Source organism: Juglans microcarpa x Juglans regia, chromosome 6S (assembly GCF_004785595.1).
Source record: "Juglans microcarpa x Juglans regia isolate MS1-56 chromosome 6S, Jm3101_v1.0, whole genome shotgun sequence".
In the NCBI taxonomy this organism is placed as follows: Eukaryota; Viridiplantae; Streptophyta; class Magnoliopsida; order Fagales; family Juglandaceae; genus Juglans; species Juglans microcarpa x Juglans regia.
The window spans coordinates 16,336,207-16,361,518 of NC_054605.1; the positions used below are offsets into that span (position 1 = coordinate 16,336,207).

A 25,312-nucleotide genomic window follows, 5' to 3' on the forward strand; every position below is an offset into this window, starting at 1 on the left:
GGATATTTTCAAAAGAAAAAAAATAACAAAGAAACGAATACGAAAAAAAATGAAGATATATAAATTATTATTATTATTATTATTATTATTATAAAATACGTATAATATAAAGCAAGGTTAACTTATGAGTTTATATTAATAAATTCTCTTTGTGAGTAAAATATTTCTCACAGTGAATTCGTATGGTCGTTCCCCTTTTTTCTATTTTATTTTCAATGAGAAATCATTTGAATAAGAGCTGATTCCACTGATCTATTAATGAAGATGGAATTTGAATATTATAAATGCAGGAATGATGCAAAAATAGTTTAATTGTGGAATTGGAATTTAATTCCGAGGAAATTATTTTTCTTGGTTTTATGTCAGAGTCGAGATGAAAGAGAGAATAATTATTACAGATAGATACATTGCCGGCAACATAATTAATGAGATAAATTGAAAAATTATACTTTTATAGCTATAAAATGTAATTTCTCCAACTGAATTTAAAAATCAATTAAAAGTAATAAATATTTTTCTTTAATTAGTATGTCACAGCTGGAAAAAAAAAAAAAAAAGGTGTTGGACATGGAATGGAAGACTTTGACAATTGGCACAAGAAAGTTTAGAGTACCGAGAGTCGGATCTCATTGTTGGGTGGGAACATTAGACTTGGACCAAAACAGTATATATATATATATATATATATATATATATTATAAATTTCTTTTTTTGATAAAAAAAATATAAATTTGTTGAATAGTAATGATTTGGATTTAAAATTAAATTAAATTATAAAGATGTGAGGATGTAATGGGTCAATAAAAAAATTGAATAAACTATGAGATCATGACCTCCACATTAAGTTGACATTGAACACCATTTTGTACTAACTTACATGTAAACTATACACATCTCAGTTTTCACACTGCAAAACCTGTTCAATCAGAAGATTCAGTCAATCAATTATATATGAGAGTTGTAAAGAAATTTTATAAAATTAAATTCATAAATTGATATATTTTCATACGATACGTGTGTTAGATTTATTTTATAATAAAATAATTTTATAATTTGACCTACTGCATTAAACTATATCAATTTGTGAGTTTACTTTTATGAAATACATTTTTAGCTAAAATATTTCTCATTATAATATACGTATAACTTAAATTATATACTATATTCCTAAATCATTTTCATCATATTATGCTGAAGCGATAGAATATTGCCGAGCAACCATTAGGTTAATTATTTATCTTTTAAAATTATAAATATTAGAGTTACTCTATAATATCATCATATCAATACAGTAGGATAAAAATGGAATGAAAATGTAATAGATAACGAACATGATATACATAAATATATATGTGTATGCATCTAATCACTGCATGATCAGAGAGTATTTTAAATGAAAAAAAATCTATTCATCATTATTTTTTTTTTATCATCATCCATCTCATGACGTGATATTGGATAATAAATTTACAAGTAAAATATAATAAATAGTTTCAAATCATCTAATGTCATATCATGAAATAATAAGAATTGAGATGATGAATAGTATTACTCTTTTTAAACGGTAGACAGGATAGATGGAGTTCTTGCCGGTAAATAATTTTTTGGATGAGCCTTACAATTATTAACAAAGGAAATTAAAAATCTGCTTATAAATTGATCATCACCGACATTATATATCTCCAGACAACTTTTATTCTTTATTTACTTTGGAACTGTCATGGAAGACATCATGTGCAACACTTTGCTTCTCCTTCAACCTAAGGAATATGGAGAGACTAGTAAAAATTAGTCCATGAATGAGAATGTTAGCTACTGTTCCCTGGATCAGCATCTTGACTCTGAGTTGTTCAAGCTCGCTCTCTCTCTCTCTCTCTCTCTCTCTCTCTCTCTCTATATATATATATATATATATATATTATAAACACCATGCAGTCTAATCCATAATTAACATTTGGAGGAATCAATATACTATATATATATAGTCAGATCGGATGAAAAAATTAGACTTAAAAAACCATTTGGTTGAAATATATCAATTAAGGGAATAAGGTACTTCAGTTTAATTTTGTAATGGTTTTATTGAGGATAATTACTTGGTAAATGGATAAAATACATGGGTGGACAGACATCTAGCTATAGGTCAAATGAAGAATGTTATACACCAGTTACTATTCACTCTCACATTTCATACCTACAACTTTTTTTTTTTTTTTTAACAAGTAAAATGATCAAAATATCCTATATTTTATGCTCGATGAAAATCATCGATGACTCTATATAACTTGAAATGGAGAGTAACCAGCTAATCCTCGAACCCATTTAGTTTTTTGTTTTTTTTTTTTAACTGTACAAATTGTATATCTATCCTCATTTTGGTTGAACTTTAACAACTCCAACCGCATGAGAAAGAAAGGTCACCATGAGTTCTTTTAGATCGACCTTTCCCAATCCAATTGTCATCTCAATGGCACACAACACATGCAGAATGATGATGGAGACCCAAAATATATAAATTGGATAGATCAGATGTTGTTGTTGTGACCATAACTGAATGGCTTGCTATCTAGGTAGCTGCATTTATACAAAACAGTGACAAATTAACAAAAGTTTTACACATGGTTAGCCGTTTAGGGGCCCAGTCTACGGATATTAGTGCAGTTTATAATAATAAGCCGAAAAGGGTTTCGAGTATATGGACAAAAGACAGATGACAGAGGACAGATGGCATAGTCGAAAAGGAGAAAACGAAAGATCATAAGAGACCGCAGGAGCTGGGCTGATTGCTGCTGTGGGCAAAGGATAAACGCGTCGAAAGGGAGTATCTTTGGCAAGTAACATGACAACGTCGGGGGCCAAGAAAAAAAGGCTCCACATGGCTTTCATGCCCCTCCATGTGATGCTTGCTTAACTATGATTGTGCTGTTGCTATGGCTTCTCTCTAATAATTCCCATCATTTTTAGGCAAAAACCCAACTGCGTGTTGACTGAGGCATTTTTGCATTTATTCTATTTTGTCCTGCAAAGTCATATATGTACGCATGCAATTGGGTACGTACAAAAACAGGAAGGTGAGGAGAAACTTGCATACCATTACACATACCATGAGGAGAGAATTAGGTAGTAAATATTTTTATATATTTTTATGCCTATGCTGTCGGCTGTTTTGCTGTTAGAAATTTCAATAAAAATTAGATAAAAAAAAAAGGTTCCTGATTAATTTAATAATCTTTGGTTGTGGGACCTTTTTGTTTGAATAGTGTATTTATAATTTCATATTTTTAAATATTTTGTTGATGGGGCTCTGTGGATTGACTTTCTTAAGTCGAATCTAATGTTTGAAGTTGGGTGAAGAGCCAAGTTCATCGATCCATCTTTAGAAACTGATTAGCACGTATGAACTTTTATTGCTTTTCCATTTGTCCTTCAAGATTGACCAAATACAATCATGAAATCCAAAAGAGAAATATTTTAACCATAAAAGAATTATATAAAAATAAATTTATAAATTGATGTGACTTAATACAGTACGTCAGATTATAAAATTATTTTTAGTATAAAGTAGATTTATCGGATCAAGTGAAATCATATCAATTTGTAGATTTATTTTTATATAATCTCTTTATATCTGTAGTAAATTTTTTAAGAAAAGAGAGCAGTTGGTTCCTCCCTTCGCTTAAACTAAAACAGGCCTCTCTTAAAAAGTTATAATTTTTCCGGTCTGAATCCATAGAAAGCCCCACATACATAGATATGATATACAACCCAAACCCGAAACATAGGAACATCCCGGGGGGAATGGTTGTACGGCATGACAAACAAAAGAGAAATGTGATCTTGGAGCCAAAATAGCATAAATATGGATGGTGTTAAAACGGATTGATCAAAACCAAAGAGAAATAAATGATCACAATAGGTGAACTCTACAATAAGATGGGAGTAAGGGCAGAAATGTCATTTTGTTGGCTTTTCCACGTGTAATCATGTGACGTATAGTTGATCTACAGTGCTTCGACATGTCATCGCTTCGTCAAGGATGGACAGAGTTTTTAAGAACACTGGCATTGGCCTAGCCAAATGCCAATACCTAACCAAATTTTAGCTAAGTAGCTCAAAAGTAGTCTGCATTGAAGTAGTCAAAACTCCAAAGCTAGTGCCACTTTTGAACTATAGTAAATCTATCACTTTTTTCAAATTTGGCCAACTATTATTCATCTCCAAAACAATATTTTACTCTAAAAATATTCTCAATGACTACTATTGGATAGTTAGGTTGAGGAAAAAAATAATTGGGAAACAATAATTTTTAAGCAAAAATTAAATTATTACTTAATATATGGAGTGTATTTGTAAAATATATATAATTATTATTAAAATATCTAATATTATATTATTATTTTGACTTTTGGATAGATAGTCCAATTTAGATTAACCTTTATAATGGTTTTGGTTTTAGCTAAAATCTCAACTTTTAATCAAATTTTAGATTTGATAATAGCTAGACCATTGCCAATGCTCTTAACAGATGGACTTCATTCACAATCATGTCTAGTACAAGTGGTTATGGCTAAAAAATGTACATGGTACTAAAGTCCAAACCCGAGTAATCCATAGCACAAGGAGTGTTTGAACAAGTCACTCAACATACGCCAATGACTGAAAATGACAAATTCAAGATAAATACCATTGCCAATGCTTTTAACAGATGGATTTAATTCACAATCATGCCTAGTACAAGGGGTTATGGCTAAAAAATGTACAGGGTACTAAAGTCCAAACCCAAGTAATCCATAGCACAAGGAGTGTTTGAACAAGTCACTCAACATACACCAATGACTGAAAATGACAAATTCAAGATAAATAATAACATTGCTCATTAGGATCGCAATCATGGTTAGATTTTTCCAGATAAAATGACCAGAATGGAATGTAAAGATCCATACGTTTATATTTAGCAAACAAGTTTGCCAATCATTCTTTACTGGTACATCAAGATCTGGCTTGCTCTTGTCTATCCTATGGATAATCGGCTTTGGATTTGTGTGCGCCTAACTTGAATCTTCACAAATGGCTGTTGCTTAAAACTTTGCTGCTTCACAAAATATTTTACCCAAGGTTGATATGACAAGAATCCAACAGTAGCTAAATCACTTTAACATATCTTGACACTGTCTGAAACGATCCTCTCTATTTCTTCTAGAAGGCGCTCTTTTTCATCCACCAACTCCTCATTCTTCTTCTGAAGCTCTTCTATCTGCTTTGTTTGCTCTGAGTCCTTCCTGAAAGTTTATAGATACTAGTATAAAACCAGAGAAATTCCGCCATTTGTTTGACAACCAATGTGAAAGTTGAGGTTCCTGTAATGGCTAAGCATAATAGAGGAGAAGAAATCTGGTTGTATTTCAATTCAATCAAAAGCTATCAAGTGCCACCACGCCACCCTGACAGTGAGTCACACTTGCTTGACATAGCATTTCTAAATATTGGAGAATAATGCAGTCTACTGTAGGTTTGCTGTTGAAGTATGTGCAAAAATTTCAAGCTTCCAACTATAGAAAGGTCAATAACAAGGAGTTGAAGCACATGCAGGTCATTGGAGAGAAGGAACTGCATCACATGCATCGCATCCAGATTATGGGTAGAGCTTCCTGATCCTATATGGTGCATCTACTAGTGGCATCCAAGCCAGATGACCAAGAGCCATTCCCAAAATTTTTGGATAAAGCTTCATATACAGACATGAATCTTCATTCCCTAGTTTATATTTTACTAATGACCTCCTCTTGCTTAGCAGATGATAATTTCAGTTCTTAAATATTATGATATAGAATTTTAATCCATCTCATAAAGAAACCTATCATAGTTCTAATCCTCCCTCATTAGGAGACTACCTAACAGTGGTTCTAAATACTTAAATCTCTAAGTTCTAACATATAAAATTAAAAAGTCTGACAATTAGGAAGTACAACATTGATCTTAACTAAAGAACTGCACATCTTATTCCTGGTTTCATCATATAGCAACTTGACTCCACCAAGAGATTTTCGACCAATCTGCTTGGTGGGAGACCAGCTTAAAGCTCACTAGCTGCACCTCCCTATGCATATGTTAAGAACAGAAAGAATCAAGATCGTTCTTAAATTAGCTGTTTACTTATCAAAAAACAACAGAAAGAATCAAAGGTATCAGCCAGCTGACATGCTCTCCCCAAGCTTTTATCTTCCATGATATACAAACACAAAGACTCTGACCGTACATCTGCCTCATCCATAAAAAACCAGTCCACCTATAGTAAGAAAAAGAATTGTACTGAATCTTTTGCAGCAACTGAATGGACAGAGTGCAATCTTTTGTCCCAGTCCGATCCCTTTGACTATAAATTTAGGCCCCTGTATATGTTTGTTGTGGACTAAAGCCTTATATGAGGAGCCACTGAACTTATTTTTATTTCAATAGTTAATGGGGTTATCAAATAGGCCCCTAGTTAAGCCAAAGCGAAAATTACTGTCTATAGGCACATCATTGACTCTACTGTTTTCTGATTCAAAGGATTTGAAACTCCACTGAATCTTAGGAAATCTGTAAAGAACAATTCCAAGCATTGTATTTGTAAAGTACTAGGCATGTTCACCAATTTCAACAAATAAGTTCGCGTTGAATAAAGAAGCAATATAGTCTTGAGCATTAGATCAGTAAGCATTATATCTTGAGTGTAAGAAAATAGATGTTCCATTTTCTCGTTACCTATTCATGAAGGATAAGTTGAGTTTGAGTGACCGCACTTCCTTCTCAAGGTTTTCACACCGCTTCAAGACAGATTGCACATCTGATGGAATTGCTGGTGTCAAATTCCTTTCCTTTGCCTCCGCCATCCTGCATCATCAAGAAATCAATATGAACCAGCAATTGCCAGCCGTAGTACTAACAGACAATTATATATTCTCGGGTTGCCGGCAAGAATGAGCTCGATATAAATTATTGGCCTACTTCCTTCGTGTGTGTCTGAATGTGCTCCTTTGTGTGTGTGTTTGTATGTGTGCATTTGTGTGCTTTTGAAATGTATCTCATTAATTTCAACAATGCTTCTTGTATGGGAAATACAGAAGTTATAATAAAAGAAATAATATAGCTATGTAATTAAATCAATGATACCAAAGATAGAAAACAAAAAGAGAAAAAGAAAAGATCATGAAACATAGAAAGAAAAGATAACTTTAAAAGGAAGAGGATACTCTTCCCAAAGTTGCAGTTTGTTTTACGTACTTTCTCGATCGCTCCACCCTTCGCTTTTTTGTGGAGTCCCCTTTATCCACTGTATAACTTTTGTTTGTTAGAGATCATATGACTGTATAATCGTTACTCTACCACTTCTGTGAAATGGAAGTTTTCCATGTAGTGGTAGCATCAAGATAAGCATACTAATGAAATAAAGTGCACACAAAAACAAGCATGCGCGCACGCACACACACTAATTTCTCATGAAAACATATGAATACCTTGATTCCATTTTGCAGTCAGTCAAATATGTCAAAAGCGGTTTTTAAAGCTTTCCCTCAAGCATAAACATTAGCAATTTGGATGTGAGCGTTGCATTTCAGAAAGTAGAGCAAGCTAAACATGCCATGTGATATTGTGTAAAAAAAAGCCACTGCATGTTTGGAAGAGATGAAGAGTTCATATCAATTTCATTGCATGCATGGTTTATGTGTAGAGTTGCAACAAATATACTTTTAATTTATTATTTTTTGAAATAAGTCGTCAATGAAATAATATCAACAAATCAAGAGTGAAGAAGGAAGTGTCTATAAGTATTCAGGGAACCAGAAAAGTTTCCAAGCAGAAACTCATGGCTTAGATTTTGACAAAGAACAGATCAAAATTCTGACCAATTGTACCATCCATTTAAAACTGCCTCAATATGGTTTTCATACCCCAACAATAGTCTCTTTTTCTTTTTCCTTTTCTCTTAGTAAGCTATGCCATGGGCCCATCAGACCACGACTTCATTCTCAACTCCATTTTCCACCATGGGACTGTGTTTCATTTAATCATCTCAGGTATACAGAGAGTTCAACCAATGAAATGTATGATTATTTAAAGATACAGCACAATCAGGCTTATGCTGTGGGAACATATACAATTGCTTTGGCAAATAAAATTCTTTGTCCTATTAAATTTACCGAGTACATATAAAAGGAAGACCTAATGTTCATTCTTGTGAAGTTCTAAACATAGTTGATCACCTGAACCTGCTGATGTCACAGATCCATATCGGACTAGGCTTCCCCTCTGCGTCAGATGCACAGAAAAAGAACAAAGTAAAATAAAACTGTGTTAAGGCATTTCCCCAAAATCTTTAAGCAAGTACTTCCTGTTATCCAAGAATAAGTATATACCTTTCGATCTTCCTTCAAAGTGTCAATTATCCGTTCTCTGATTTCTGCAGTTACACAAGAATACACACTTGATTATCTGAATGTATAGTTCTTCCATGTGGTCCAGGAAGGGGAGAAAAGAAAAGAAACAGTATAACGTGTTGGTGTTGTAGGAGGCACACAATCTTTAAATTTCAAATGTTGTTTTCACAGAAACTATTCATGTTCATGTTGAGAGCTTCAAATGATTCAGAGTGCACTCTTTCATTCAAAGTGACGGATTCAATTATGTAACACATCCCCAGTGACCCTTGAAAACTTATTTTTCTGCATCAAAAACTTGAAATTAATGACAAGAATTGCATCAGAAATTCCTAATTAGAGGCAGCACCATGTGCTAATAATCTAAAAAGCCCCCTTTACCAATTTTGACAAATGACAACAAAGATCACTTTATAAACGAATGAACCAATAAATTCCATCCCAGTGATGAAGAAACAAGAAAACAAAACATATACCTGCATGAAGGAAATACACTGATGTCATAAAACATATTATTTGTAAAATAAAGAACACAGTCAAGAATGCTGAAGGAGAATGATGATGACAGGATGACTAGCAATTTTTTAAATCAACCTATGCCTATTTACCATCATGTGGATCATATACCTTTGGCTTTAGTGCCATTTTCTGAACTCCTACTATTTCCAACTTGTTTCCTCGAGCTCTCACAAATGCTTAGAGTTTGACTTGAATTGCTCGGCCCATCACATGCATCTAACCCAGATGAAACTACTGGTGCAGCAGCAGAAGATTCACTTTGGGAAGGTTCTTGAGAAGCTCTACTCAGCTGCATTTGGTTTGTGGGATTTACAAAACCTTCCATGTCAAGGTCTATGGATTCTTCAACTGCAAGTAAAATCCCAGAATCCTTAACTTGGACATGGGATGCTTCTTGAAAAGTTCTTGGTATTTCATTTAAATGATTGTTTTGCCCTTGATCAAAGCTACTGTTCACAACAATGTCATGACCATGATAAATCCCAAGAGAGCTATCCATAACAGCTTCTTTTTCAATCTGGTTGCTAAGCTTCTTGCGTTCTAGCGTACCCTTCAGCATACTCACAACAGAAGAAACTTTATCTATATCAGCCATTCGGGGGGTGGTGAAAGTCGATGAGGATGAATTTGAAGGAGACATGAATCTGCCCACTTGGTTGGGAATCTCACATGTCGAAAAGTCATTGAAACAATTTGAATTGGAAAATTCTTGTTTCAATGTATTGATGCTATGCCCAGAAGCATTCTGCATAACTTCCATACCCATTGTTGTTTGAGCACTCTGCATAGCAGCGTACCTCTTCCTGGAAAAACAAAATAAATTGAAATTTTCATGAATATGATTTTGACTGATGTATGCACTACACAATATATACCGCAACTCAGAAGATCGGCTTCTTGTCATAGGTTGAGAACTATGAAACCATGCCTGCATTAATAGTAAGATATCAGAAAAACACGAAGCTTTAGTGAAAATAAGATTAAAAAAGGAAAACCTAACCTTGGCCAAATATAAATCTGTATTTTGCAATCCCTTTTCAACAGAATTCCTGATAAAAGATAAAACTGAAGTAAACTAAATCACTGAACATAATAAACTCTATTGAGAAAATGTAGCACTAATAATTTTAGTACTTTACAAAATCCTCAAGTATAATACTAATTATGGATGATTCAACCAGAAAACAATAATGGCTCTACTAATAGACCTAGCAACTCTGGGACCATGCAATACAACAAAATGGATAGGTACATTCATATTTAAAGGAAGCAGTAAGCACCTAATTGATTGTTGATGGAGGTCTCCAGAGATATTATCTGCCATAGAATTACTCTGTGGATGTAAATTATCGTTGCTTCTTTTCTTTTGTAGTATACCCACATGTTGCTGACTAGAAATACTGGCAAGTTCAGTGGATATCCTGAAAGTGCAATGAAATTGCAACAGAGTAATTATGTGCCAATATCAAGTACACTAGGTAGTTTAATAAACTATATAGAAAAGAAAAATGACTAAATACTTAGGAAAGCAAGGTTTAGGGAAGTTGTAAAAGTAACTAAATGAATCTTATCAAACAACTAGATGATCTTACTAGTCTAACTTTTGGTGACTTCCCATGGCTTACATATGTTTTCTTTGTAAGTAATCAAATATTTTAGTAAGAAATAAAAATTCATAGCTCAAATACACTGGCCCCATGGCTTCAAATGTTTTTTCTAAAGATCAATTATCACTAGAGTGATGTTTACTTTAGGATACGGGTGTGTGGTTCTTAAACGTGGCTGTATCGATGAGAAATCACGATAGTCAAGAGAAGTAGAACTAGCACCAACGTAGACATCACTTAAGGTAGTATGGAGAAATATACAGCATTTAGTTCATCAGAAACTTTAGCTCCAAAAATATTTAAAACCCAACAATAAGTAGATAATAAAGAGATTTGATGAGTGGAAAATTTTGGAACTGCAATTAATCTAATTCCAACTGCCACTTGAAGTATACATTTTTCACCATTTGGACTTTCTTATACTCTATTTAATGGTCATCTTAAAATATGAAACGGCTGGTCAGATAGCAGCTACACATAATTCAAAGGAAAATAAGTTATCATGTTGTTGCTAATTTTTATGTAATTCTATGGTGAAACAGTTATACAAACCTGAACGTAACTAGTCTAATCCTATATCATTAGGAAAAGGTAGCTTCCAAATGTTAAAGTACTTCAAAATTTTCTAATCAAAGTTCTGGAAAATTATTGTTATGATTGTTGGCACTGTTGTTTTTAATATTATCATGCGTGTAAAATCTACAATGGCCTTTGATCAATTAAAAAGCATGTTTCCCTGCATTATTGTGGGATAAAGAGACAAAAAAAAACATTCACAAACAAGAATCACAGGAATTGCTTCAGTAAGTCACCGATGTCCATATTGCATATAAGATGTACTCAATCCATGAGTTCTCTGTTGATAGCCTACTCACCTCCTTGATGCTTGCCGAGTACGATGTGTGATACTTGATGAGTTGTTGGCATTGTTCTGAAAATAGATATACAACAATTTAAGGAAAAAGTAATCGGGAAAGGGAGAAAATAAAAAGCATGCCATTTTCGACCACTAAGTCACAACTACGAAAATTTCAAGGTAGATTATGATCATTGGATGATGACTTACAGAAAGTCCATATTCAGTAGTCCAATTATATAACATCCATTCACATGTTTTCATTCTTTCACTATTTCCTGACAAGGTTTAAGCTGATACAAGCCTGCAGCGATCATATCAACCATCTCATCTAATTTGGTCCAATACTTATCAAAACTTCTACAGCTTTCCATAGTTCTTAAGTCCAAAAAGTATCAATGATAAGTAAATTAATGGATCTAGAAATTTCAAAGGCTAAAACCGAATTTGGTTAAATCCATCGAAAAGAAAAAAATGCATACTCCTGTTTAGAGCTTCAAAATGGATTCAATGTCTGCCAAGTCTATTTGACAAGAGGTAGATGACAAAAGTATTCTCATGACTGATACTTGAAAGGGCTTTAAATTCTGTTTTGCTTAACAACTGGAAAATGATCTTGATGCTTCACCTTGCAAGGCCAGGGTGATCCTCAGTTAAAATTTCACAATTATGAGTCTAAAGGACCATCCGCAATTGCTGCACAACTATGCTGCAATTAATATCCTATGGAGGTGAAGACTCACACTCAGTTGCTAGTTGTCTTATTTGTAGTACTTCACAGAGCAATACAAGAAAAGTTTGGATTGTAGAGAAAATGCAAAAGGATTAAAAAATAAAAATAAAAAAATTATAGAACAAGAAATGAGGATGGCATAATTTATAAAGGAATGGCTTGAACTGCTCCCTACATCCAAAATGCTTCAAGAAAAATGTGTCACAATCCTCTAGACTCACAATTTTCCCTTGAATTACCCGAGGTGCACTTGCTGAAAACTCCTTACCGAGAGCCTGTGCACCTCAGGATTAGTCGGGACTTTGTTCCGGACACCCCGTGGCAATAAAAAAAGGGTTCCTTTGAAAGAGGGTGCATTACTTCAGTAAATTACAAGCAACAATATTAGTCTATCTGATTAACACAATAGTCAAGCTCATATCCACCAAGAAACTAATAGGATAATAGCACTAAGTTTGAGACAGTTGTTTGCATCCCCTTGATATTCAAATCCGACATATGGTTGTAATTTTCTATACTACTTTTCCTACAAAAATCAAACGTAATTGGAATGAACTGCATGGAGTAGCATTTTCCCCCTTTATTCCCTCACAAAGAGTCACCAGTGTATAACTGAAGATAGTAACTGTGGTTAAAGGATTCAATAAAGCTTTAAAAACCATCACAGTGAATGATCCAACTGGTTTCTTCAACACTTTGATCGTGTCATGTTAAAATCCCAATTTGTAGTCAAGGAACAAAGTCATGACAAGGATAAAAAAAGCCCCACTTGCCTCTCCGTTTGTGAGCCAACATTTGAAGAGCTCCTCACTATCTGCATGTCGAAAGCTCTGAGAAAGGTTCTTAAATCCCAACATCTCCATGCTTGGTGCTGGGACTCCATTTGAGCTTTCCATGAAATATTTCAGGAAGATCTCCTCGCTTGAATTCCTATACAAGTCTTCCATCGCCACGAAATGCCTTTCCCTCCACTCCTAGGAATTGTCTGACCCCGATTTGACTTCAAAGTCTGCTGATCACTGTCCAGTTACAAAAGATTCATCCTCAAGCTTCCCTTGTTTCCATTCTTAACCATATTTCCTTCTCTCCAAACAAGAAAATAAAAAAAATCCCCTGAAAGGCTTAATATCCACCTCTGTAAGTGGACTCTACCCTTGCCACCCCAACAAATAACCGAACTTTGTAAACTGAAAGACCATGAAAATCATGAACTATATGATAAAAAATCTTGTTAAGAAAAAAAATTGGCAAAAACATCGATACTTACAAACTTTAACTATGAGGAATCGTTGCTCCAACAATTTGCATATGAAACACAAAAAGCTTTGCCTCTAGATGAAATAACAAGCCAAGCTTTCATCTTGCGATGAGCCGAAAATATGACCACTTTATCAGCAATCAGTTGACAGTTGTACCTAGACTCTTTCCATTTTAGACCAACTGAGCATACACAGATTACTCAACGTGAAAAGTCCAATCTACTAATATTCTACCGCACAGGTGAGAGTTCAGACTAGTATTTTTTTGGTCTTTTTTACTTCAACAATTTTACAAACATACGGTGGGTAAATTAATAAAATATTCAAGGAGCCGCATCAAATAATTGTGGGTTTTCTTCCGATTCCACCAAATCATAGTTTGTCTTTTTCTTGATTATGATTATGAAACGTAAATTTACGGCCGTAATCTGAATTTAAAAGGTTGAAAAATAATGGAAAATTATCGATTAAACTCAGGTGGAATTGTTCAATTCAAGACGGAACAAACTACAAAAAAAAAAAAAAAAAAACAATAATAATAATAATAATAAGATGAAAAGGAATTGAGTCTTCACCAAAGGTGGAGCAGAAGGTCGGTAAGAGCCATGAAAGAGACCCGTTTTGGGGATTTAAAAATTGTAGTCGTTGAGATGATGCTTTCATGGTTTGGGACCTTGGGTGCTTATTGTCTACGGCCATCATACATCATGCAAAAAATATTATAAATAAATAAATGTAATTCATTGTCTACGAGTGGGAATAAATCAATTAAGAAATAATTCAGTCGTAAGTCATACGTTGATATGTCACATTAACAAAAAGTTCAAATTTTTAAAACTCTTATTTTAAATTTTTTTTGATCGTATTAGTATCATAAAATGTGTCATTCACACCGAAATATAAATAAATACTCTTAAATTAATCGAATAATAATTTTTAACGAGATTATTATTATTTTTTTTAAAAAGGCATTAAGTGATTTTCTAACTTGACCAATGTAAGAAGAAAAAATATATTCGCAACCGTGAATTATGTAACCACTGTGTAACCGTTTTGAAAAAAGTAAATAAAATATAAAACCTACATAGAAAAAATTAATTTTTTAATAATTAATCATACTTTTTTTTAAAATGATTATACAGCGTTTACACACTTCACGATTGTATATAAAATTACTCATATAAAAAATCATAAGCACATAGACGTTCGTGCGCGTGGCATGACTCAAGTTGAAAATTATAGCTTGAAAAGTCTATCATCGGTAACTTACTAACTTTGCACTTATATCAACGATTAATAATTTAGTAATATTTTTACACTACACATCATTCACACAGTATGATTTAATTTAAAAGATAAATTTTAAAATTTAAATATTATAAATTAAATTATATCACGTGGATGAAGAATGAATTCAAGTAAGATACATTCGTTCTCTATAATATGTAGTGTAAATATTTTCAAATATAATCATACCAAAAAAAAAATGTTATTATTCATTATTTATTATTTTATTATTATTTTTTTACTTAATTTTTATTACTATTTATTACTATTTAATATTTTATTATTATTTTTTTATTATTACTCACAAAATATCTAAAATTACCTTTCTATCCAAACGTTTGATACATGGTGTGAGTTTTTGGTGCAGGAGGGTTTTGGGTTGCGGGGAACTTGACCCGTAGATATCTCTTAACGCTTCATACTTAAGACGGGTACAACTTTTTACCTACATTAAACGAAATAAATATTGAGTGGTGCTAAAAATTCGATACCGAATAGGTAAAGTGTTGATTGTTTTTTTATTTTTATTTTTTTAACTATTTTTTAAACTCCTTAAATATTAAAAAAATTACAAAATTATTTAAAAATACTTCTTTAACTATTAAGTAAAAAAATTTTAAAAAAAAATCGATACTTGTACAATATTTCGGTGTCTCTATCATTTCTCATAAATATTTTTTGTTGTTAAAATTACAATAATTGACAGTACTATTAACCCATTAACCCATGTAACTCCCTCTCTCTTCCAATACCACTCTATTCTCATCATCATTATTATTATTATTAATCAAATACAAACGTAATTTCATGTCAAAATGATACAATATATATTATGTCTGTGTAATCTTACAAGTAAATCTAAGAGACTAAGACACCTAACTCATGATATTTTTTGCATTCTGCCTGATGTTGAGTTTACTTTATGTGTTTGTCTCTCTCTCACTCGAGACCCTCAAAGTCCAGCAACAACTATGCACATGCTCTCTGAGTTAAAAATTAAAAGAAAATTATAAATACCATACTACCATCTTATTTTTATCTCATTAAGTATGATGTGATACATTTATCACTATTAAATAATCATTTATTATATATTTTTTTGTCATATAATGATAATGAATGTATCATATACCACTTAATATGATTAATATAGAATGAGAGTATAGTGTATATCATTACTCAAAATTAAAACCTCTTTCTTAATCACGAGACGACCATATACATGCTCTCTTATTCGTGGCAATAAAGTTTTAGAACTTTGGTAATTATTATTTTTTAAAATTCACATTTTGTTATATAGACAGTAAGTAAGTAAGTAAGTAGTAATTTACTCTAATCTAATGGGACCAAATTGTTGTTATAATTTGGGATTGAAGAAAAAAAAAATTAATGCAGCAAATGTCGATGGGAATAATGAATGACATTTGCAGCTGAATGAAGTATTGATTTCATCATGGTAACGCCACTTGGTACATTATATTATTCAAGGAGATGATATCATTTGCCCACAGAAGATTCTTTTATTAATTAGTGACTCAAATTTCAGCATAAAAGAATGCAATGGTATACCTAAGCAATTAGGTAAGCAAACATTATTTAATAACATAGTTAATCAGCACCGGATTTGCATCCTTTGCAGTTGGATTACATACAATCTGTCTCCCACAAAGTCGTCAACCTGCAAATGTTTGACTAGAATTCTAACCACTAGCAAATGTTGTCTTTTGAGGGTTTGGCCAAAATTAACTGGAAAATTGTATGAAATTGGTACGTTGGGAATTTTTTTTTTTTTATGTCGGGGAATCTCTACAAAGTAGGGCCCTTCGGATCCACCCCTGCAGAGTAAATCTTGATTCCGTGCATCGTACTCTTGAAAGTTTTCATACACGGAACTAGTTAAATCGCTGGCTTTTTATCTGAGAGTGTAGCCTCAAATGATTGTTTACACTTATGAGATGTTGAAGTTTGAACCTATGTTGTGAATTAACCCAATATTTGATTTGGTAACTCATTTGAGTTCTCTTAGTATGAGGAAGAACATGAATCCAAATTTTAAAAAAGAGTACTGTTGTTATAAGATATTTACACCACATATTGCTTACGTAGCACAATTTGATTTTGAAGATAAATTTTAAAATTAAAATTTTACAAATCAAATTTTACCATTTAAGTAACGTAAATTGTATATTCTACATACCGACTCGAAGAATAGAATAACTCTTGAAAAAAAAAAAAAAAAAAAAAAAAACTTAAATGAGTAAACTGCTTTGTTTTATATGATTATTTATTCATATTTGAAAGTAACATTGTTTTTGGGATCCGGCTAATATAGAAGGCCTTCCACTTCGATGGCAATCATTTGAAAAAGGTCATACACATTTATTAAAATGGTGTCCGCATGTTGACAAACATCAGCTGCCACAATATACAGTTGAGACTGATTCAGTGATTCGAGAGTCAAACTATGAAATGGCATGATCCCATGGAATAATCACAGATCCTTCGTAAATCTGAGTTCACTTTCATTATTTTTATGTTCTGATTATTTGTTTTATGGAGCCGGCATCGTCTTACTTTCAGATTGGGACAAATTCTGACCTACTCAACAGTACCGACTTCAAATGTAGCATCTCAGTTTGTTCTAATCCGTTTGGATGCAAAGGTAACTCTTCTCATTTCATCTAATTTTAACTAATAATTTTATTATTATTCATAAATCATCTCAACTTATTTCATCTCATTTCTCTATCCAAATGAGTCTGTCTATGTTTTCTTTCTCATGTCAAGGGTCTGTATCTTAACCAAAAAAAAGAAGCTATGTTTCATCCTAAATCTTGTACTCCACGGTCAAACTTGCATGCAAATGCCATCCAGCAGCAGCAGACTCAGCAGAATCAAAGATCTTTATAATGCAGAACAGCAACTGGAACATTAGCTTTCTGAATTGGTTTAAGATATATCAGTAGAATGATAAACAAACATAAACAAAAGGGTTGTGAGATGGATGTGCATTTGGTAGGTGAGAGTTCATGTGCATCTAAAATGCCGGAGTAAGATACCCTCTTCCACCTCTGTCTGAATCACACCCAAATTGCCTAACTTGAATCCAACTATGCAGTGACAGAATCTTTCAAGTGTGAGTCTTTAATGCTCGTCCTTTTTTTTTTTCTTTTCAGTCAACTTATTAATTTCTAGTCTCTGAAGTGCCCTAAAGTCAGAGCCTCTCCCTGCCCGTCTCTTTACTTCTTCAATCATTGATAACTCCAAATTTCCAATCGAAACGCCATATGAAACAAATCTCGTGTCGGATAGCATCCATAGTTTATCTTTCTGGGCATCATATAGTATCCTTAATTGAATGAAACATGATCTCTGAGAGTTACCCTTAATTACTGTCATATTTCTGCGTGCCCTTTGGTGGTGCAGATCCGTTCGACCTATCTGGAGTAGCTGAGCTATAGAGTCTTTGTCTTTTGCAGATTGTTCTCTTTATCGTATTGGGATTTACTTGAATCAGCCATTGTGTTATGGGGTAGTTTTCCTAGTTTCAAGTCACATATATGTAGTCTAGGCAACATGGAGACCTCTTATATATGTCTGCTTTGACCTTTGTTGGATAAGTCCTTTCTTTTTTTTTTTTTTTGGGGGGGGGGGGGGGGGGGGGGGGGGGGGGGGGGGGGGGGGGGGGTGTAATCAAAGTAATTCACGGCAAAGATTAGAAATTCAAGTGTCTGAACACGATATTTGCCAAACATGACATGCAATCAAAACAACCTTAAGTTCTGAAGCTTTCTTCCATGGTTAAAAACTAAAGAAACCACTCAACAAAAGTTTGAAATTTGACAAGACTTTCCTCGCTACAATTGCAGAATCCCGTAAATGTAAGTCACCTCAGCTTACATGAAGTTCAAGACGACAGTACATAAATGAAATGGTAGCTGTCAAGAGTATTTGACCAGTAGCACACACCCAAAGCTAGTATATCTCATCATCTGGAACATCAGGAGTCAAGAACTTCCTTGGATCTTTACTAATTTCCTCGTAATTCAGTCTGGCTTTCACCCTTTCTGGCACAGGCATTAAAGGAATAATGCTATCCCTATCAATAACTCCATCAATTATTCCATATTCAACTGCTTCTATGGGGGACATGTAACGATCCCTATCAATGTCTTTTTGGACTTGTTCAAATGAGCGATTGGTGGATTCTGAAATAATTCTTGTGACATTATTTTTATTATGCATGACTTCTCGAGCTTGAATTTCCACATCTATTGCTTGGCCGCTAGCACCTCCAAGAGGTTGATGAATCATAATCCTTGTATTGGGCATTGCCAGACGCTTCCCTTTAGTGCCACCTCCAAGGATTATGGAAGCCGTAGATGCCGCAATGCCGAGGGCAACTGTGGAAACATTGGCCCTCACAAGCTGTACGACATCATAAATGGCCATTGTAGCACTGGTACAGATAATAACAGCAAAATAAAATGAGCCAGTATAAAAAAATTGAAGTGGGATAGCCAAGAAACCAAGTTATTATCAAACAAGATGGCAGCAAAAGTGGAAATTCCATTAAGGAAACATACTTTCCTAGGTTATAATTGGTTGAGTTTGAGATTGAAAAAATAATAATAATTGATCGAGTTTGTTGTGACATACACTGTACCATAGATCCTAAGAGTATTGACCACCCCTCATTTTTAACAGTGCTATTGACACCTATTGTGAGTCCGTAAGATATGCTTTCCCACCACAATAGAATAATATTAGAACTAATTTAAACAAGAATAAAGACCAAATCATTAATTGGTTTAAGTGCAAAAAAAAAATCATTGCAGATGCAACAAACGAGGAAGGAAAGTTGGGCAGAGGCAGAGGGAACTCGTCGAATGATATGGCAGTTGCAAAAATGATAGCGGTGTAGTGAATTGGAGGGTGGCAGGTTGGGATGAGGGTGAAGACACTGAAGAGAAGTGAGTGGCCTCATGGCGGAAGTGGTTGCTGAGGAGTGCACCAGTGTGTTTCAGATAGGTGAAACTGGAGGAGTAACAGTTTCAGATGCCAAGATAGTTTGGATGGAGCAAATGCGATTCCTGCACCAATGGTACAACGGATTGTCCTTGCAATTTGTGAATGGAAGGTGGCATCAAACTTTGGTGGCTTCCAATACAACCTAACTAATGGGATGGAACCAATCGTGGCAGTATGATTCACTGAACTGAGACCGAGGCTACTCTGGTCATATGGGCAATAAATGAATAATAACCATTCTAGAGGAATTATAGACACCGTTAAATCACAGCTCAAGTAGCGTCACTATAATAACGTAGCACCAGAAAGTTACAAAGGCAAAAAATGATCACTTTATACTTGGGCTTTCCCAGACCCAATTCACATTGTGTAAAACCACGTCAACATATCATGACATTAGTAATGATAGTATCAAGCACTCAATCAACGGTTAAATATATTTGAAAATGGACATATCCAACACTTGAATGGCTGCTTCAGTAACAATATAGAATGCAGAAAGGTGCTTGTGTGTGTGGAAATACCCTGAAAACTATCCTTACGCATTCATGCCAAGGTATTTTGCCCAAAGATTTGGGGTTTACTAAAAAAAGAGAGCATCTTTAGCTCGTCGAATTCTCTGTGAATTAATCTACCTCTTCACTACTAACGTCAAATGCCACTTTTCAGTTTTCAAAGAAGTCAGATAGGACTAATCGGCTAAGTTGAATTAACCCTTTTCATCTGCTCAGCCTATCATACTAATCAGGTAAAGTGTAGTTATCCCTTTCCTCTTATCTATTTTCTTCGTCAATCAAAAGGAAAATGACAGAAAAAAAAAATTGACCTCAAAGCGCCGCCAGGGGAATTGATAAAGAGGCGGATATCCTTAGTGTGGTCCTGAGCATCCAACAGAAGTAGCTGACTGATAATGGCGTCGGCCACGAAGTCATCGATGCTGCTCCCCAAGAACACAATCCTCTCCCTGAGCAAGAGCCCCATGGCATCGGTTTCGGCGCCTCTCATGGCGGTCGCCGGGGTCTGCAGAGGCGCACCCGAGAGTTCGAAACTAGCATGGGTCCCTTCTCGTGGCCGTAGCTGAGCTTCGAGCGCTAGGGATTTGGGGGGTTTGGGAGCGTAGGTGTGGAGGGAATTGTGAATGGAGCTTCTGGGATGGCGCGAGGTAGTGAAGGGTATTAGGGGCTTGAATGAGGAGAAGTGGAGGGAGGATTTGGGGCGGTAGAGGAAGTGAGAGCATAGTAGGGAAGACGACGGAGAAGAGGATGAGACCGAGAGCAAATCCATGGCGGGCTCTGAGGTATGGGAGTGAAACTGTGAAACGCCGAGTAACCGAGGAAAGATGGAACTTGCCGAGAAACGAAATGACTTCAAATTTTTAAAAATTTATTTTTGCAAAAGTAATACACAAATTATCAAAACACCGTTTAACATCTCCAATCAAGATGTAAGGTTCAAGATTTTAAATAGAATTATTTATAGTATATATTTCCCATGATATATCATTAGAAATTGAACAAAAATATTCTTAGGTGATATAATTTCAATGGTTAAATTTATTTATTTTAAAAAAAGATATGTTTGAATTGAGATGTCAAATGATAATTTGATTATTTTAGAGTCCTTTGATAAATTGGAATATAAATCCAGATATGTTTGAACTTTTTAAGTCATTGCAAATAGTATAAGAGGTCATCTATTACTATATATAAAAACGGAGTCACGTAATTTCGACGTGACATTATACTTATAAAAGTAGGTATTCTATCCATTAAATTTAAAGTGTTATATTTATGAAGCGGTAAACCTTTTAAGAATAATACTTTATTATAAACCATTGTAACTTTTAAATTTCGTTTCTTTTCTTACATATAAATATATACACTGATTAAAACTCTACCCAAAAGTACTAATTCAACATTTATATTGTTTTGTATTTTAAGCATAATCATATGACTCCAATATAACATTGTACCCATAAAATAGGCATTCTACCTATTAAATTTAAAGTGTTATGTTTATAGAGCGGCAATCTTTTTAAAAGCTATGTTTCATTATGAACTATTATAACTTTTAAGTTTCATTTCTTTTCTTACATATAAAGATATAAAAACTGATTCAAATCTCCACCCAAAGACACTAGTTCAACCTTTATATTATTTCATCAAATAAACCGTTTTATAAACCGTTTTGAATTTCTTCACTATAAAACTCGATCTCTCTCTAAGTTTCGTTTGGTATATAAACCTATCTCAATTTATCTCAACTCATCATTACAACTTTTTCAAATTTCAATACAAAATATAATAAATAATTCAACTTTTTCAAATTCTAAAATAATAATAATATTAAAAAATAATATTCTAACAATATTTTATCATCTCATCTCAACTTTACTCAACTCAATTCAACATCTAAACGCAACCTAAATCTCTCTCTCATACACAACAATCTGTGCATTGTGCAGATTATAGGCTCATTGTAGAATAATTTTAGATGCAAGTCATGCCAATTGCCAAGTCAGTGTGTGTGGGATGTGTGCAATAAATAGTGGCTGATAAGAAGAATTATTCAGATCATTCCAATTAAACATTTTGAAACTAAGATTAAAAACAGTATGGGACAATGCTATTATTGAATCCTTTTGTTTTGTATGGAAATCTTGCTTGAAGATAGACTATATATATATATATATATATATATATATATATATATATATTCGAGTACTCCTCACCCCAAATGTTGTGACATTTGAAATGTTTAGATCCTAATCTGGTAAAGCTTTCCCTCTCATTTACTTGCAACACAGCCATCCTGCCTCACGGCCGCTCCACCAAAACTCTCCACCCTAATCGAATTTCTTTGTAATCGCTATCTTCTTCCTCTTCCTTTACAATTGTCTCTAGATTTTGTTATAACTGAGTTTTCATTCGTGATATTAAAAATAAAAAATAAACTTTCATACAAGAAGAAATCACAAGATGTCGCTCTTGCATGCTCTCTATGTACCTCTTTCGTGACAGTTAGCCCTAAAATAGCGTTTACAATATAAAATACCAGGACATTAGCAGGGAATCACAATGTAAAATCAAGACATTGAAACTTAAAAGAAAAAAAAAAAAAAAAACACTCTAGTTAAGAAAGTCTTACAAAGATGCGATTATGGTATCGTATAGCACAAAAAGTCGTACAACTCCAAAGCAGTCAGGATGGCAAGTAGTCACTCTACCACACTTCTATCAAGGCATCACAAGTTTTCTTCATCTTCTTGTGCATCATCTGCACTTGAAAGGTGATTGAGTGCAACTCGTGCCTTTTTTGGTTCTGATGAGGCTTCATTTCTATCATCTTGATCACCCTTCCGCTTCACCCCTTCACCATCCAGTTCATCGTTGTCGTCGTGTACAACGGAAGGAGCTCCATCATCAGGATTTTCTTTTTTTTCTTGCACAGATGGCTTCGGGTCAGATTCTTCAGCCTTCTCTCTACCATTCAGATCTCCTTTCAATGGCGACCTTTCGCGCTCCTCCAGAAAGGAGCGAATTTCTTCATTGCTAGCAAGATCAATGGGAGTCTTCCCTGACTTTGTCTTGATGCTAAGACTTGCACCTTTCCTTACCAAGTACTTGACAAGTTCTGAGTGGGATCCTTGGACAGCATAGTGTAATGGAGTCAGGCCCTTGCGAGTAGAAGCTTTAGCAGAGGCACCTGACGAAAGTAGAGTTCGTACAACTTCTAAATGACCCTTTTGGGCAGCAAAGTGAATTGCACCCATGTCATCCATGGCAGCGGCACCGACATCAGCCTTGTTCTTGCAGAGATAACTCACCACCTCTGCTTGGCCAGACCATGCAGCTAAATGTAGTCTATGATCAAGGTTGCTTGTGTCAAAGAAACAAAATCTGATTGCAAGAATACTAAATGATGGATACAAGTTTCACTAATAAGTCTCTGCCCATTAGTAAGTGAATTCCTCCCAGTACACTAATAGTAGCCGCTCTATGTTATTTATAAGTTGCAAAGCTGACAGGGAAACAAATTAATGGCCAGTGGAAGATACTGGAGTAAAGAGTACATCAAGCCAAGATTAACATATAGAGTACACGATGAACTTAGCATCTTAATAATACTATGTATTTTGAGAGATAATGGGACCCCTGCACTTGCATTTGACTGTCCGGGTTCTCCCTAAGAATAAAATTTAAAAAAAAAAAAAAAAAACACTTCAAAGAGTTCATCTCATATGGCACAACTACTTTTGCCAGTGTTGTATAAGTATTTTTTTATCTATCACCATAGCCAGTATCAAATCCATCTTCCAATCCTCTTGTTTTTACTGGTTAAATTCCTCTCTTTTTGTTGTTGTGATAAAAGAATTAAGATGAGAGGCAATGAGAGCATAAAAAAGGAAGAGATTTGGAAGTCTGGATTTTGTAAGGAGACAATTTCATTCTCTCGTGGTCTTTAAATATCCCACGTTGCTATTTGGAGGTCCAATGGGAATCCATAAAACATCAAATATCAACAAACATGATGGCATCGACAAGTCCCCCCAATAACAAGAAATGGCACTTAAGAACACAACAGAGACACAAATAACCTTGACAAGTCTATAGGGCCTTCTCACCCTTACAAAGAAATTTAATTTCATCGATATATTTTGCCAGAAAAGTATGTTTTTGAAAACTAATGTAATTATCAAAGTGACCATCTACGATCTACAAATGCACAAATAGGTCTCAAAGCGACAGCCATGTCTAAGTAGATTCTCCAATAAAGCATGAGCAAGCCATTCCAATTTCCAAATCCCAAAAACACAATTCAAAGATGCATGGGGAGATTAAGCAGAAAGACCCGACAAAATTCGGTACGAAATTCTTTATTTTCCAAACATTGCTGTTGTAACACAAAATTCCCGGAAGAAACTGCGACCAAGTCCCTCATTAATGAGTGAAAACTCGGCAGCTTCTCCTATCATCTGTGATCCCTCCCCTCGATAAGTTATGATCACTGTGTAAACTTAAACTAGAGATTTATGAAAGTAGAAAAACTATGATAGCAGCCCCCAAAATTTTATTTTAAAGTGAATTAAAGGCTGCAAACAATTTTATTATCCAATAGAAAGAAAATTACGAACTGGGTAATATCGAGTTTTCTATCGCTCACCTCATGGTCACTCATAATAGAAATAACAATACTAACGAGACAGATAAACTTCGTAATTTTATTTATCTAAAAATAACTTAAAGACTCCAGAAAGTATATCTCTTCCACCATTAGGTTTTCTCGGGAACCAAACAAGACACAAATAAGAATCCAACTAAAGCAACCAAAAAAGGGTGGAGAAGAGGATACGGAGTTCTAGAGTGCTTATCCCTGGAATTGACTGCCAAAGGGTTTGTGCTCAATATTAATTGCACCGCATTCAGGTCACCGGACCGAGCCGCGTTGTGAAGATCTCCGCCGGTGCCCGATTTCTGAGGATTCCCCATTTTCCCCCTTGTCTCCGGTTACAGGAAACAACAGTGATATTTCTCTCGAGTTTCTCGGGCAAAACGCACTTAAGCCCCTCCCGTTGGTATTGTAGGCCCACCCAGTCAAAAGCT

At 34.3% G+C, this 25,312-nt stretch overlaps 3 protein-coding genes across 9 annotated transcripts; all 3 read right to left on the reverse strand.

Moving 5' to 3' along the window:
• Window positions 1–4,857: 4,857 nt before the first annotated feature.
• LOC121237838 (protein CYCLOPS-like) lies at window positions 4,858–14,089 on the reverse strand. 7 transcript variants are annotated; one of them, XM_041134731.1, is made up of 13 exons: window positions 13,400–13,960; window positions 13,266–13,319; window positions 12,906–13,151; window positions 11,419–11,474; window positions 10,217–10,357; window positions 9,937–9,994; window positions 9,812–9,864; window positions 9,045–9,739; window positions 8,397–8,440; window positions 8,244–8,289; window positions 7,264–7,312; window positions 6,745–6,873; window positions 5,707–6,286 (listed from the first exon to the last, which is right to left on the reverse strand). In XM_041134731.1, exons 3-13 carry the CDS (start codon window positions 13,077–13,079, stop codon window positions 6,157–6,159), a joined length of 1,575 nt encoding a protein of 524 aa, XP_040990665.1. In that variant the 5' UTR covers window positions 13,080–13,151; window positions 13,266–13,319; window positions 13,400–13,960; the 3' UTR covers window positions 5,707–6,156. The 7 variants fall into 7 exon arrangements, with proteins under 7 accessions (XP_040990668.1, XP_040990670.1, XP_040990665.1 ...); XM_041134734.1 differs by lacking the exons at window positions 5,707–6,286; window positions 13,266–13,319 and adding an exon at window positions 4,858–5,279 and having other exon boundaries at window positions 13,400–13,957; XM_041134736.1 differs by lacking the exons at window positions 5,707–6,286; window positions 13,266–13,319 and adding an exon at window positions 4,858–5,279 and having other exon boundaries at window positions 9,937–9,985; window positions 13,400–13,956.
• Window positions 14,090–18,437: 4,348 nt separating this feature from the next.
• Window positions 18,438–21,094, reverse strand: LOC121237507 (ATP-dependent Clp protease proteolytic subunit 4, chloroplastic-like). Its single transcript, XM_041134251.1, has 2 exons — window positions 20,536–21,094; window positions 18,438–19,137 (listed from the first exon to the last, which is right to left on the reverse strand). The coding sequence occupies exons 1-2, from the start codon at window positions 20,991–20,993 to the stop codon at window positions 18,654–18,656; spliced, it is 942 nt and encodes a 313-aa protein (XP_040990185.1). The 5' UTR covers window positions 20,994–21,094; the 3' UTR covers window positions 18,438–18,653.
• A 1,519-nt stretch (window positions 21,095–22,613) lies between these two features.
• On the reverse strand, window positions 22,614–25,254 carry LOC121237327 (ankyrin-3). Its single transcript, XM_041134022.1, has 2 exons — window positions 25,062–25,254; window positions 22,614–23,572 (listed from the first exon to the last, which is right to left on the reverse strand). The coding sequence occupies exons 1-2, from the start codon at window positions 25,196–25,198 to the stop codon at window positions 22,954–22,956; spliced, it is 756 nt and encodes a 251-aa protein (XP_040989956.1). The 5' UTR covers window positions 25,199–25,254; the 3' UTR covers window positions 22,614–22,953.
• Window positions 25,255–25,312: the final 58 nt, after the last annotated feature.